The sequence below is a fragment of the Trichechus manatus genome, unplaced genomic scaffold, assembly GCF_000243295.1.
Source record: "Trichechus manatus latirostris isolate Lorelei unplaced genomic scaffold, TriManLat1.0 scaffold00022, whole genome shotgun sequence".
NCBI lineage: Eukaryota > Metazoa > Chordata > Mammalia > Sirenia > Trichechidae > Trichechus > Trichechus manatus.
In genome coordinates, this window is record NW_004443958.1 from 7,994,598 (window position 1) to 8,011,165 (window position 16,568).

General features: G+C 38.5%; 1 protein-coding gene across 2 annotated transcripts in view; it reads right to left on the reverse strand.

Annotated features, from left to right (window-relative positions):
- Positions 1-6: 6 nt before the first annotated feature.
- Positions 7-16,568, reverse strand: part of TAF2 (TATA-box binding protein associated factor 2) — a 101,536-nt gene continuing 84,974 nt past the window's right edge. For both annotated transcript variants that reach the window (XM_004372974.3, XM_023728169.1), the window contains 2 exons: positions 11,147-11,269; positions 7-521 (listed from right to left, as the gene is read on the reverse strand). In XM_004372974.3, the coding sequence (XP_004373031.1) occupies positions 259-521; positions 11,147-11,269 (386 nt within the window). In that variant the 3' untranslated portion in view covers positions 7-258. The remainder of the gene's footprint in view (positions 522-11,146; positions 11,270-16,568) is intronic.

Here is a 16,568-nt window from a genome sequence, read left to right on the forward strand (position 1 = left end):
GTGTGTGTGTGTGTGTGTTTTAAAGACAGAACAAGGGACAAAATGGTTTAGCCAAACTAGAAAACACATTTTCCCAATTAGATCTCAATTGTATAAATAACGTAAATCAAATGTTCAGAATTTAAATGGATTCTGAATTTCATACGAGAGGCAACTTTTTTTCCCCCTTTCCTTCCCTTTTATCATTCTTTATGAGGACAAAGCTTTCATTATATACAATCTTCTGGATACTAAGGGAAAGGTCTCTCTGTCCCCTTCTCAGTCTGAAAGGGAGGGGGAACGAATAGACCTGCCACTGGCGGGGCTGTGGTAAGTAAAAGGCTCCTTGTCCTTTTCTTTGCTGTCATGCTTATGCTTGTGCTTGTGCTTATGCTTGTGCTTCTTCTTCTTTTTCTTGTGCTCGTGGTGATGGTGGTGATGGTGGTCACTGTGTTTGGAGGAGGTAGACTCCTTAGAAAACACTGAGAGTGGAGGTGCCACTGCTGGATGCATACTCATCTCCAAGGGTGACTGTTCTTTCCCTTCAAAATTAAAAACACACAAATTAATTCCTGTTGGTAACGAGGAAAGTAAAACTCAAGTAAAAGGGAGCTGATTCCTCTCGACCCAGATGTTGAGATTTTTAAGGAGCCTCGGTGGCACAGTGGTTAAGTGCTTGGCTGCTAACTGAAGGGTCGGTGGATCATACCCACCAGATGTTCTGTGTAAGAAAGATATGGCAGTCTGCTTCCGTAAAGATTACAGCCTTAGAAACCCTATGGAGCATTCTACTCTGTCCTATAGGGTTGCTATGAGTTGGAAATGACTTGACGTCTATAAGTCTGTTTTCTGTTTCATAGGTAAGGTTGCCATGAGTCAGTCACCTCGATGGCAACTAATAAGAGCAACAACAACAGGATATTAGCAATACCTGGAGACATTTTTTGGCTGTCACAAATAGTGGGGATGAGGAAGTGTTACTGGCATCTTGTGGGCAGAGGTCAGGAACGCTGCTAAACATCCTACAATGCACAGGACAGCCCCCACAACAAAGAATCATCACTCCCAAAATGTCAGTAATGGCAAGGCTAAGAAACCCTGCTGCACAGTAATCTAACTGCAAAGCTGATCAGACTATCTACTTAAAAACTCAGTTGGTTCTATGGACAGAATAAAACCCAGATTCTTTGGGTTTCAGTTCAGCAGTTTCCAAAAAAATTTTCTAAAAAAATCCAAACTAGCCCCCAAAACAAGAATTTTTTCCCACAAAAATAAGACTTCAATGTAGTCCTTCCCTCCTTCCTTCCTCCCTGCTTCCTCCTTCCTTCTACTAACGCCACACTGAGATATGTAAAGCCTTTCCAAAATTCTTGTGCATCTGTAAATGCTATTCCCTATGCCTGGAATGCACCTCCCTCCTTTCCTGTCTGATGCACTCACTTAACAAACATCAGGGACGGTACTGGAACTGGGGAGAGCAGTGATGAACTGTATAGATCTCAGCCCTCCTGAAGCTTACAAAACTAGCAAAGAAGAAACTGAATACATACACCTGAGTAACAAAAACACAGAGTGGAACAGGAGCACGACGGAGGGTTTAAATTAGTAGGGGAATCAGAGAGGCAGTCTTCTCTGAGGAAGAAATGTTTAAGCTGAGGCCGAAAGGAGGGGAAAGGGAAAAAAAGAACATTCTAGGCTTTTTAATAATTTAAAGCTCACCTCAAATGTCATTTCTTTGGGAAGTTTTCCCCAAACTGTCAAAAAGAATTAGTTTCTTCCTTTTCCCACAGCATCTTGTTTTTATATTCATATTAATAACAGCTAACACATAGGCCTTACTCTGTGCCAGGAAGAGTTACATAAATTTGCTGATTTAATCCTCACAACAGCTCTGTTAGATGGTACTATTATTATCATCATAAGACAGATGAGGAAAGCAGGGCAACAGAGAGATTAAGTAACAGGCCCAAAGTGATACAGCTAGTACTGGCAGATCTGAGATATAAGCCCAAAGAGTCTGACTCCAGAGTCTATACTCTTTAACACTATGCTACAGGGCCTGTCTGCATATACCATGGTGTGTACTGTACTACTATCTTCTTATCTTTGGTCTCTCCATTAGCTTGAGGACAAGGATTTTGTCTTTTTCATCTTTGTGTCCCAGTGTATAGCACAGTATCTAGCACCCCCTACAGCACCCATCAAAGTTTGCTAAATAAATTAATGAATTAATATAACAGAAGTATACAGTTGTTCTGTTTTTGTAAAATAGGATGTCAGGTGAACTCAGCCCAACTTAAAGTAATTTGAAGGTCACTGATTTTGAGGGGAAAAAGTTAAAGCACAGCTTAAAAATAAGTGGTGCTGAAGCTAGGGTGGGTCTCAAGCTCATGCATTCAACTGGTATTTACTGACAACTCTACTTCCTTTGTGCCACGCTGTTCCAATATTTTAGAACAAGTGAACAACTCAAAGTTTCCGTCTTCACAGATTATTCACATATTACTACCACAAAGTTATATTTTTATTTTAATCATGATTTTTATGAAAAGCTAACCAAATAAGTATGCAAAAGCTAAATAAAGAGATTATGTAATGAAGCAAGTTTGCGGATCTGTATCTGCTGTAGTAATTGGTCCCTAGACATGCTTCAGAAGAAAAAAAAATTTGAGATTATCTAATTTATAATTTCAGTCAAATGTGTCACTATATAGTTTTAATTAAGTTAGCATGGATATGTTGCTGATTCTACAAACATAAGAAAATAGGCCCTTACCTAACAGAATACATAGTCAGGTAATGATGAGAAGTAATAAGATATTTTAAAGCCTCATGAACAAATTCCTTTAGTTCCTATATCATTATTTGGTTATTCTACATCAACAGACTTTGCAGTTCTCCAGTTGGCTGTCTGCACTCTTGGGAGTCTGATGTCCTCTTCTGCACTGAAAGAACCCTCATTATCTAATCCTAAATACCAGCCAAGCTACGCAGATTGCAGAAAAGCCAATAATTATACTGGAACCTGCACTTCCCAGCAGAGGTGACTGCCAAATGAACAACTGAGTGTACTTGGGTGTATTCTTTTCCAAAGAACAACCACTTACAAATGTGAATTCAACCTCTTGCCTAGTGGACTTATGCTTTGCATACAAAATACATTAATTATAAATCTTTCATTTCTCTTTATTTGCGTGAAGTCAATTAACAGGACAATGGATTGGCTAGCTCCAAGAATAACAGCGTCAGGAACCAGGACTCCCAGGACAAATGGCTGATTCCAGGCGTGGGTCAGAATATTTACAAGACGAGCCAGAAACATCTGCTATAGTAGCACAGAAGTTAAAGTCATGTCAAAGGGACTCTAGAATCAATTTAAGAGGAGGCTCACTGTTCGAAGATGGGATAATTTGACTACTGATAAAGATAATAATTATAGTGGGCTGAAAACACACCAAATACGTTTAAATCCATGAGTTCATGATGCTTTTTTTAAAAAAAAAATCACCAGTGGAGAATGCTAGTCAACCAACTCATTACTTTGAAAATTATTAAATAAATAATAAACCATGTATTTTTCTTTTCCTACATGATCTATACCACTGGGTAACAGTAGGTGAGGAGAAGTTTAGTTTACAGAAATAATTCAGCTTATAAATAAGAATGGAAGGAGGAATTAGAATATCACCATTTGTAATCCCTAATGACTCAATGGATCTAGGCCCGGGGCATCTAGATCTACTAATATCATAATGAAGAGACTCAATAAGATATTTTATGCCTCCAGATGGAAGATCACACCACCACCTATAAACTTGAATCCATTTAAGCTTCTAGATATAACTACAAATTTACAGGAACTTAAATATGTTAACTACACAGTAGGTATACAATTAGCAAAATTTGCACTTGAAAACTACAGATCAAAAACCTGTTTTGTTCAATAAATTAAATGTCAGGGAGAAAAAAAGAGACAAAGAGAGAGATTAACTGGAAATGTTAGATTAAAAGAGATGTAAGGGGCATATCAGCCGATTGCAATGTGTGGACTTTACTGGACACTGATTCAGACAAATTGTTAAAAAGAAAAATACAATCTATGGCATTTATGAGTCAACTGGGAGTCCCTTAGTGGTGCCAAAGGTTAATGCGGTTGGCTGCTAACCAAAAGGTTAGAAGCCTGAGTCCACACAGAGGCACCTTGGAAGAAAAGCCTGGCAATCTACTTCTGGAAAATCAGCCACTGAAAACCCAATGGAGCACAGTTCTACTGTGACACACATGGGGTTGCCATAAGTCAGAGTCTACTTAAAGGCAACTGATTATTTGGATGAGCCAAATGAAAATTTAAACTGTGACCAGATATTTAATGATAGGAAATAATTTTTTAAGGAGTGATAATAGTATTGTGGTTAGGATTTTTAAAAGTCCTTATCTTTTAGAGATACTAAAATATTTATGAATGAAATGATAGGATGTATGGGATAGCCTTCAAAATAACTCAGGAGAGTGAGAAATGAGTAAGGGTGTTGATTAAACAAAAAGAGCCATTAAAGCGTTTCACTGCTAAATGAAAGGTTGATGGTTGAAATCCACCAGCTGCTCCATGGGAGAAAGATGTCGCAAATTTGCCTTGGAAACCCTATGGGGCAGTTCTACTCTGTCCTACAAGGTCACATTGAGTAGGAATCGACTCAATGGCAATGGGCCCCTTCTGTCTCTTGGGCTAATATTTTCCTTGTGTCTTTAATGTTCTTCATTCTCCTTTGCTCCAGGTAGGTTGAGACCAACTGATATATCTTAGATGGCCACTGGCAAGCTTTTAAGACCCCAGATGCCACTCACCAAAGCTGGAATGCCATACTCTTTGATTCAGACATTTCACATCTAGAAATTTATCTTATTAATTGCTCATGTATATGTGCAAAGACATATACACTAAGACTGACTAGAACAGTGTTAGCAGAACATCCATTAAAACTTAATGTTCATCAACAGGGACTTGATTAAATGTATCATGGCATATCCATATAACATAATACTATGGAGTCACTGGAGCCCTCATGGAGCAGCAGTTAAGAGCTACGGCTGCTAACCAAGAGGTCAGCAGTTTGATCCACCAGCCACTCCTTAGAAACTCTATAGGACAGTTCTATTCTGTCCTATGAGGTAACTATGAGTCAGAACTGACTTGACAGCAACGGGTTTCATTTGGTATGAGTCATTTAAAAAAATGACAGAGGTTTAGCTATGCTGATACATGATGTCCTTCAACATATATTGTTAACTGGTATTCAGAGCAGTGTTTTTAAAACATTTATTCATGCAAAAAATAAAAGATACATATAATTTTCTTAAAAAAAGTTGTCAGATTAAGCTAAAAGTTCCTGGAGTTTAGATTTACAGGTAACAGATGAAGATAACTAATGTTTTTAATTTTTTTTCTTAAAACGAACCAGTTTTTTTATTTTCAATCTGAAGAAAAATAATTATAAAGAAAATGTAAATCCTGATTCATTCATAATTCACTAGAAAAGGGGAGGGGCTGTGAAGCAAGCAAATAATTTCAGGAAGGTTATTAAGGAAGCTTTAAAGTATTAAAAAGAAAAAAATTATTTAAGGCAGACCACAAATGTTCCCAGAAACAATGAGCAGTTCCAGTAACAGTGAAGTTGGCTGAAGTGCAACTTTACTTGACAGTCCTTCATTATAGACTGCTCTGCTAACTGACCCTAGTAAAATGACATTCTTTTCATTAATTCAAAGTGACTTTTCCACTGCCAAAGACAAAGATGGAATATAATGTAGACAAAAACAACAAAACTGATTTATCATGCAACTCACTAAAAACAAACATCACCACAACAAATAGTTACAAAAAAGATAAGGTTCATTCTTAAAAATCTTGTTCAATCCAAAGTAAAATTATTCCTGGAGACCTAATATAACACAATATGGATACGCGTTAGCTGCAGTCAATTTACCAAATGCAAAGCAGAAAAAGACACTTATGTAAGCCTAATGTGGAAGCTTTTCAGCTCATTTGATAAAAGTACCGGTAACAAGACAATAAATAACCTACTAATTCTGTTAAATACATTCCCATTAGGTATATGTTTTAAATTTAACACAAAACCTGCAGTTTCCACTAGCAAAAGTGTGAAGTCTGTTCTCTGGATTCTTTAGATTACTGTGAAAAATAAGGTGTAGACTTAAATCATTATAATGTAAGGGAAAAAAAATCAAAGTCTATTTTTCATATTAGAATTTTAAAAGACCTCTAGGGCAAGCGCAAAGGATCCACCCTCCACCCCCCACCTCCCCACCCCCCAATGCATCAGAATAGTGCTTTTCTGACTTATGCAAGAAGGCCTTACATAACCCAGCAGCCTTAGCTAGGCAGCTGCAGGAACTTGACCTCTCCTCTTCCCCAAGAAACCACTAGAGATTTTCCTCTCCTTGTTCCTCTCACCCCTACTCTCCTCTTCAACCTCTGCAGCAGCCTGGGAGACAGAGCAGCCAACTCAGGCCTTCACAGTGATGGGAGAAGACATGGTATGCTTCCCCCATCACCATGGGAGCCACACAGACCTTTCTCCATACTCCCTTCCTTTACCTCAGGAGGGGGAAAGGAAGGGTAATGAAGGAAAATACTCCTGCCACTTCTCCGTTCTTACCCCAAATGGCTTAATCTACCAGCCACATATCATCCCCACCCGAAAATACTCTTCTCATTATTATATGCAAGGAAAGGGAAAAACGGGGCGGGGGGGGGGGAAGTTAAAAGTAAGCCAAGACCTGTCCTCCTTTACTTGACAGTTTCTACCCCTTCTTTATCTTATCTAAACCCCTATTCCTTTTCTATCCCTCCCAGAGGAGGTTTCCAACACATTCCAGGTCACCCAGTTCTCAATTATCATATGGCTCCCTGGCTCTAAGACTCCATCTCAGCTCATGACTAAAGGCGACCTAAGCAGACTGCTGGGTGCAGGGCAAGAGGGATCAGTGAATTGGAAAGCACAGGCCCTGCCTAAAAGGACCTCTCAGTTTCATCAGTGCACATGGAAAGACAGTCCTAATGCTGATAAGTCTTTTTCAAGAAAAGCCAGAAACCCAGATTTTTATGCATAATCTCTTATTAAATGTTGCCAACTCATTTAAAATTTTTGTAAGACTTTTACAGACTAAATAAAAGATGCATCAGTCGGATGAGCTGAATATGGCTCATTTGTGAACTCTAAGCTTAACCCTCACCAGTGCTCTATGTCTTCCTTCCTAATCCCCTCCTCTCAACCCCAGGCCAAGGTAGCTACTACAGTAGAAGACTCTCAGCTCCTGCGGGGAGGCAGGAAGAGAGGAACTTCTTATTCTTACTGACCACTTGGGTTAGCTAAAATTAAGCTTCTGACATCCCAAAAGAGCTCCAAGTGCCTGTTCTCCTAGAAACACTGTTACACACAGTGGCTAGGTTTGATACTTCTATTCTCATGTAGTATGAGTTAAATGGGCTTTTGCTGGGATAGTCTGGGAAAGTACCTATAAAGCATAACGATGTGTCTATGAGAAAACTCATTCAGACTCCAAAATAAAGACATGTATAAACAGAATTTTGGAACTCTTATCATTTGTAAAATGAAGGTTTTCTAAATTCTAATAATGTTGCTGCTGAATTTTAGGACTTGTTCAGTGGTCTTAGGGTACTAAATAATTTTAAAGAAATTACAAAGGCACATTAAAAAATACATTCAAAATTAAATATCACTGGCACTCATTTTACTTTATGACATAAAAGGGTCCTATACTGAGAGCAGCCAAAGCTCAAATTTTAATGCTTTCCTATTCTCCATCACCAGCCTTGCATCAAAGGAGCCCTGGTGGCACAGTGGTTAAGCGTTCGGCTAACCGAAAGGTCAGCAGTTCGAATCCACCAGCTGCTCCTAGAGAGAAAGATGTGGCAGTCTGCTTCCATGTAGATTACAGCCTTGGAAATCCTATGGGGCAGTTCTACTCTGTCCTATAGGGTCACTATGAGTCAAAATTGACTCCATGGCAAAGGGTTGGGTTTTGGGTTTTTATACTGAGAGCAGCCAAAGCTCAAAATTTTCATGCTTTTCTCTTCTCCCTCACTAACCTTGCATCTCCCATTCCCCAGTCTTCCAATATGAGGTCATGAGAACTATAAGTCTCTAAAGAGAGATTCAAAAGAAAAAAAGTAAAAATGTATCTTTTAAAGCAATATGAAACAATGATACAAAAGCACACTGGTGGACATAAGGTGTTAAGACTTGCTTCTACCTAGGTTAATGCTCCACATCACTAAGAAAAAACAAACACACTCAGATTCTCTCTGGAACAGGAACTGATTTGACACTTGGAAATTCAGACAATTTTTTTTTTAAAGGGAAAGCAGACGAGCAGAAACATCACTCAACTGTATGAACAGGTTTAAAACTCTCTAAACTTTATAAATTTTAAAAAATCTAGAAAGTTTCTTCATGTCTAATAAATTTTAGTAAGTATAATGATAATAAAGCAAAATTACACCAAAAACAAAATCAAGGGAATACAAAACTGGTAAGGGCTATGTTGTTGTTAGGTGCCACTGAGTTGGTTACAACTCATACCAACCCTATGAACAACAGAACGAAACACTGCCCGGTCCTGCATCATCCTCATAATCGTTGTTAAGCTTGAGCCCATTGTTGCAGCCACTGTGTCAATCCATCTTGTTGAGGCTCTTCCTCTTTTTTGCTGACTCTGTACTTTACCAAGCATGATGTCCTTCTCCAGGGACTGATCTCTCCTGACAACATGTCCAAAGTATGTAAGACATAGCCTTGTCATCCTTGCTTCTCAGGAGCATTCTGGTTGTACTTCTTCCAAGATAGATTTGTTTGTTCTTTTGGCAGTCCATGGTATAGCCAATATTCTTCACCAACACCACAATTCAAAGGTGTTAATTCTTCTTCACTCTTCCTTATTAATTTTCTAGCTTTCGCATGCATCTGAGGTGACTGAAAACACCATGGCTTGGGTCAGGCGCACCTTAGTCCTCAAGGTGACATCTTCACTTTTCAACACTTTAAAGAGGTCTTTTGCAGCAGATTTGCCCAATGCAACGCATCCTTTGATTTCTTGACTGCTGCTTCCATGGGAGTTGATTGTGGATCCAATTAAAATGAAATCCTTGACAACTTCAATCTTTTCTCCATATATCATAAAGTTGCTTATTGGTCCAGTTGTGAGGATTTTTGTTTTCTTTATGTTGATGTGTAATCCATACTGGGGGCTGTGGTCTTTGATCTTCATCAGTAAGTGCCTCAAGTCCTCTTCACTTTCAGCAAGCAAGGTTGTGTCATCTGCATAACACAGGTTGTTAATGAGTCTTCCTCCAATCCTGATGCCCCGTTCTTCTTCATATAGCCCAGCTTCTCGGATCTGCTCAGCATACAGATTGAACAGGTACACACACCTTTCCTGACTTTAAACCTGAAGTATCCCCTTGTTCTGACCGAACAACTGCCTCTTAATCTATGCACAGGTTCCTCATAAGCACAATTAAGTGTTTTGGAATTCCCATTCTTTGCAATGTTATCCATAATTTGTTATGATCCAGACAGCTGAATGCCCTTGCATAGTCAATAAAACAAAGGAAAACATCTTTCTGGCATTCTCTGCTTTCAGCCAGGATCCATCTGACATCAGCAATGACATCCCTGGTTCCATGTCCTCTTCTGAATCCGGCCTGAATTTCTGGCAGTTTCCTGTCGATATACCGCTTCAGCTGCTGAAACCTGTCCGCCATGGGTGACCCTGCTGGTATCTGAATACCGGTGGCATAGCTTCCAGCATCACAGCTACATGCAAGCCTCCACAGTTCAACAAACGGACAGACACGTTGGGAGGCAAGCATTAAGAAATGTCAAAATTTACTTATCAAAGTAAGTGCTAAAGTTTCCAGCTGATTTCTTTCTGAAACATATTTTGTGTGGATCTATGACAATAAATGAAGAAGCCCTGGTTGCACAACAGTTAAGCACGTGGCAGCTAACTAAAAGGTAGGTAGTTCCAACCCACCAGCTGCTCCACGGGAGAAAGACACGGCAGTCTGCTTCATAAAGATTACAGCCTTGGAAATCATATAGGGCAATTCTACTGTCCTATAGGGTCGCTATGAGTCGGAATCGACTTGATGGCAACAGGTATTTTATTATGATAAATGCATACAATGCACCAAGAGATATAAGCAACCAACAGTCTGCAGTCTCAATACTAAAACATTTTGAGGTATTGCTTTTGTTTGAAGTCTCTTATTAATCACAGTTGATTCCTAAGGTCCTCAACTTAATAAACAGTACTTTTTAATTTATATCATATAAAAACATGGTTTATATAAGCAAAATCCATCAGTTGGAATGTAACCAAAAGTTGACAGATTTTAGTCTGACTAATGACTTCTGGAAAAGCTTTTCCTTAAAAATGATTGCTTATGCATCTTGTTATCAGTCCCTGTTTTGTCAAAACTTGAAGACTGAATCTTTTTGCTTCATGGTAGTTTATCAGCATCAAATGTTTACTCTTTATCTGGATTATAATCTTTTCTCTGTAAGCAACAGAGGAACAGAATAAGTAGAAGACAATGTAAAATAGTGGAAGAGGTAACAAACACATCTGAATTGTATTACCTTTTATAAACTTAAACCCAATTAGTATGAAATAATTTGCATAAAAGAAGAAACATGCTAAATTTTTCTAGGTATGCCGTGAAGTCTTCATGACTGAATCACTGACTATATGATTTTTAGGGAGGAAAATAAATGGTTGATTTTTGTATTTTATGGAAGTTGGCATATGTCACATTATAATATTCTTAGAAAAAACACTGCAAGGAAGGAACAAAATGTTAATACAATGGTCATCTTGAAATAGCATAATGGGGGATGATTTTTTTTCCCTCTTCTACTTTCCTGTTATTTCCAAGTGTTCTTAATAGTATACTGCTTTTGAAATTGAAAAAAGACTCATTTAAAATATAACATCAATGTGTTACAAGAAAAGCAAGTCCTAAGATTTATATTTTTTTCTAAGTACTTTTTTTTTAAGGTGATGAATAACCCTAGGAAGTTCACAGATTTGTTCTTAAACAAAAAAAGAAAATTAATTTTACCTGTTCCTTTACGTGCAAGCTCCATACTCCACGGGGGTTTTGTGGTGGGTGTGCCATCGCAGCCTGATGAGTGCTGGGGCACTAAAGCCGACCGGGAACTGGCTGGCCGATATTTAGACAGCCCTAAAATGCCCAACAAGGGGGAAAAGGGGGATTCACTTTTTTGTTTCTCAAAAGAAGAAAACAGCCTGACAGGCTCTATGAATTAACCTTAAAACCAGAAGTAGTTCAACCACAGTAAAATTCTAATAATAAAAAGAACACTATTTTTAAAACTACTGAAGATCCCATTTGATTTAATCCTTTGTCATGGTTCCTATAGACTTAAGTCTGAAAACAACATGACTTTAAGAGAGACAATAAGTTTGAGTGACTTGCTTAATATTTAAATTAGATTTGATATTTTGGGACAGGAACCATGTCATATTTTTAATATTCATGTGGAATTTTGCATAAAGTTTGCACTGTCCCTGAAAACACTGTTAATAAATTCCATTATAATATTTACTCAACCAACAGATCAAAATAATGTAGCCGTTACAGAAGACATTTCAAACAGGAAATGGTTTAATGGTGTAATGAGACCAGCACTGCTCTAGGTATCAGGAGAACCTGGGCTCTGATTCCAAACTCATCAACAAATTACATATGTGACTTAGGCAAGACATTTTCTCTCTTTGTGTCTCCATTCCTTCATTTGCCACATAAATAGAGCACTGTTGTAGAGCTGGTATAAGTACCAGCCAGGAAAGTCCTAAGATTAGGGTTCCAGCCCCAAGTCCGTGTCATTACTTGGTTGTGTCACCTAAGGCAAGCAATTTAACATCTCTTTGCTCAACTTCTCTTATCTATAAAATGGACAGAATAAATAATTGTTAAGATCTCTTACACATATAAAAACCAAATAATTCACTGCCTATCCCCTTACAAATACATCTCTTTGACTCATATTCTACCTAACATCAATTTTTAAACTTCACTAAGGAGCCCTGGTGGCACAATGGTAAAGCACTTGGCAGCTAACCAAAAGGTTGGTGGTTCAAACCCACCTAGTAGCTCTGTAGGAGAAAGACATGGTGATATGCTTCTGTAAAGATTACAGCCAAGAAAACCTTATGGGGCAGTTCTACTCTGACAAACAGGATTGCTGTGAATTGGCATTTACTTGACAGCACCCAACAACAACAACAACAACAAAATCTTACTAGTTGATTCTAGATTACTAGATAGTGAAAAATAATCTAGGTCTCAAAACACACAAAACAAACAAAAAAAAGACCAGGGTGGTTGAAGGGGACGTCATACAAATGTTTAACCCGTTAAAAAAAACCCTCACTTGAGTGTAAAGAACATAAAAGACAACCGCCATGGAGTATGAACACGCTTTTCAAATAAAAATAAACAGAAACAATATCCAGAAATAAAGTCATATTCATAACAAAAGAAATGTATTTTTAAAGCAAACCTGATGTATCATTTTATACTTACTCAATTGGTTAAGTATTTTTAAATTATTACACAAATGACAATAAAACAGTGTATGACAGATACAAAAAAAAGATGATAAATGAAAATTAATGAATCTAGGTAGATGAATATTAAAAACATAATCTTGAGTGAAAAAAGCAAGTCATGTTGACCATCATATCATTTTCATAAAATCTGAAAACCAAGCACAAGTAAACATATAGGACTGTGCATATTCGTCGCACACTATAAAGAAAAGCAACAGAATGATCAAGAAAAAGAAAATCCAACGCAGTACTTGTGGTGCAAAAGCAGTGGATGAGAATCAGGGAGGAAGCTCATAAGGAGCTTCCTTGAGTGGCAGGGACTATGGTGTACATGTTATATTAGGTGTCAGGTTTTGTTTTGTCTTACTACTATATTTCATAACTTACATCAAGTTACATCAAATACTTCATAATTAAAAAAAATTCTGATGACATAAACTAGAAAAATCTCTTCAGAAAGCATTATGGCAATACGTACCAGCAGCTGTGAAAATCTTCTGCAGACAAATAACTCGTAATATAGCTAAAAACTAATCTTATCACTAGCAATCCATTTTGGGGAATTTATCCTAAGAATGTAATTTGACAAAAAGGAACAAAAGCTTTTGCATGAAGATATTCAGTGCAGAATTATCTATAATAAATAAAAATTAGAAACAACCTAAATGACTAACAACAGGGAAATAATAAGGTAAATTACAGTACATTAACTTGGTAGTGTCTTAGGTAATATTTCAAACAAAGACATTATGATGCTATGAGAGATGCATGCAAAAATCTATATAATATTATGTGGAATAAGCAGGCAAAAATAGAAAGTAGTTATGTTATGGGTAGAATTAATTTTAGTGAAAAAATTTTAACGTAACTTCCGGGCAACATGGCGCTACAGGCAGAAGCACTACGCCATCCCTCTACAGCAAAGATCCGAAAAACTAAGCCAAACAGAGAAAACAGCCATCCTGAAACCCTAAGCATCAAATGAAGAGAGAAAGAACTCAGCCAAGCACCAAATGGAATAAGAAACAGACAGAGAAGAGACAGTGAGGAGAGATACATGCAGAGGTCCCTTATCAGCTATCGCAGCACAGATCTGCCATCTTGGACTCCTATCAGAGATCAGCAAACGGGGGTATGAGAAAGCAGCTTCATGGAGCCTCCACCAGGAGACAAAACTGGTAACCAGCGATATATGCTTTCCCACCCCCCACACTTCTTCACCCCCACACGGCCTCCTCTACTTCCTGCGGCCACAGTTTCTTGGCCAGGAAGCACCAGCTTCACCCCGGTGTCGCTTGGATTCCACCCGCCCACACTGGCCAGCTCCCTAAGTGCCATTTGTTGGCTGCTGGTGTTGCTTTTTCCTACTTTTTTAGATTTCTTCCTTACCTCTCACCACCTCCTCCTCCTTTCTCTCAAATACCTGGCTCCATGTGCCATCTTTGCTTCTTCCTGAAAGGCTGTGAAATGCTGCTCGAATGTGAAACTGCTTCCTGGCCCTAGCTGCCACACTGGTGGGATCCCATGGCTTTTTTGATTTGTTTTGAATTGTTGGTTTTCTTTTTCTTTCTTGAATTGGGAGCCTATTCTAGCCGGGCAGTACTGCGCAGCTTGGGACCTAGCCCCTCAGTTGGCGCAGACGAGCAGCGGGATCCCTGAGGTCATTTCTTTTTTCATGTTTTTTTTTCTGTTTTTCTAGGGTGGGGGGGTTGTTCTTGTAATTTTTTTTTTTTTGTATTTGTTTTGTTTTCTTTTCCCTGTCTTTCTTCATTACTCAGTTTCTCATCTCTCTATATTTTCCTTCTCTTCCTGTCCCCCAAATACCTGGCGCTGAGTGACACCACTACCCCTTCTAGCCAGGCTGTACTTCATGGCCTGGGAGTAACGTCCCCAGACCTCGCAGACACACTGGTGGGATCCCTGGACACTCTGCTTTTCTTCTTTCTCTCTAATTTTATTTATTCATTTTTTTCTTTTCTTTTTTTCATCTTCTCCTTTTTGTATTTCTCCATTTCATAGTCTCTCATCTCTCCACTCCAATGGCAATGTCCCACAGCACTCTTTTCTGTTTGTTCGTATATTTTGGCTCCCGTTCCTCTCTCCTCTCTCCCTTCTCCCATACCCATCTTAGCTCCGAACATCACAATCTCCCCCCTCCATCCTGCCTACCTGCACCATGCACTGAACATCACAACACCAAGCAGCCCAGGCACGGCCTACTGGAACCTGCCCTGCGCTCACTACTGGCCCACCCTGGTGGCCGTACTAGGTGCCACAAACAACCCATCCCAGCAACTCCTCTTCAGCTAGACCTGTCCTGCTGTACCATATCTGAGCGATTGACCCTGCCAATTGGAGGAGGTGAAAAGTATCATGCCCAGAGACGAGTAAACAACAAAGAACACAAAGCCCAACTGCTCAGACATAGCCAAATAAAACAAAAAAGCAGGACAAAACAAATAAATCTACAATCAATAAACGAGGAAAATAACTATCAAATGCCCCGAAGACAGCAGACAATATCAAAACATTTACAAAAACAGGACAGGATAGTGACAGGATAGTGCCAGTAGGTGTGCAAAATAAAACACCAGATGACTTTCCAGTAGAAGAAAAGGTACACGAACTACCTGATAGAGAATTGAAATCTCTAATATTCAGAGATATCAAAGAGTTGAAGCAAAAAACAGACAAAAATCAGGAAAAAATAGACAAATTCATGGAAAATACTGACAAATAAATGGAAGAATTCAGGAAAATAATGCAGGAACAAATGCCAAAATAAATTCACAACTAGAAATCATACAAAAACATCAATTAGAAATGCAAAAGCTAAACAACAAGGTTTCAGAAATGGAAAGTGTCATAGAAGGGCTGAGGAGCAGTTTTGAAATGGTGGAATACAGGATCAGCAAAATTGAAGACAAACACTTGGATACAACTCTGTTTGAGGGAAAATCAGAAAAAGGAATGAAGAAAAATGAAGAGACCCTGAGAATTATGTGGGATACAATCAAAAGAAAAAATTTACGAGTGACTGGAGTTCCAGACCACAGTGAGAAAACAGAAAACACAGAGAGGATCGATTAAGAACTCCTGACAGAAAACTGACCCAATATCATGGAAGATGAAAAGCTGGCCATCTAAGAAGCTCAAAGAACCCCATATAGGATAGACCTCAAAAGAAAATCACACTCGCCAAAACCAAAGACAAAGAATCCTGAGAGCAGCTTGAGAAAAACAAAAAGTCACATACAGAGGAGAAACAGTAAGACTAAGCTCAGATTACTCGGCAGAAACCATGCAGGCAAGAAGGCAATGGGATGACATATATACATATATACAACCTTGAAAGAAAAAAATTGCCAGCCAAAAATAATATATCCTGCAAGACTCTCGTTCAAATATGATGGTGAAATCAGGACATTTCCAGATAAACAGAAATTAAGGACATACGTAAAAACCAAACCAACTTACAAGAATTATTAAAGGGAGTCCTTTGATCTGAGAACAAATAACATCAGCTCACGGGCTGAATCTAGGATACAGGATCGTATCCTAGATACCAATCTAGGAAATGAACTCTCAAGGACTATCCTAAACCAAAAGTAATACAACAGGGAAACAGATCAGTTAATCTGTAAATGACAACAACATCAGAACAATAAAAGAGGACATAAACGGTGTTGGCACAGAACCTTCTAATGGAGAGGAAGGCAAGGCGATACCAAGTAATAATAGACTGCTTCAAACTTAGAAAGATAAGGGTAAATTTCAAGGCAACCACAAAGGAAGTTAACAAATCTACTCATCAAAATAAAGAGGAAAAACATAAAGTCTCAGTTAAAAAAAAACTTACAAAAACAAAAGAAATGAAAAAAAAATCCACAAACAAAAGGAATTCAGCA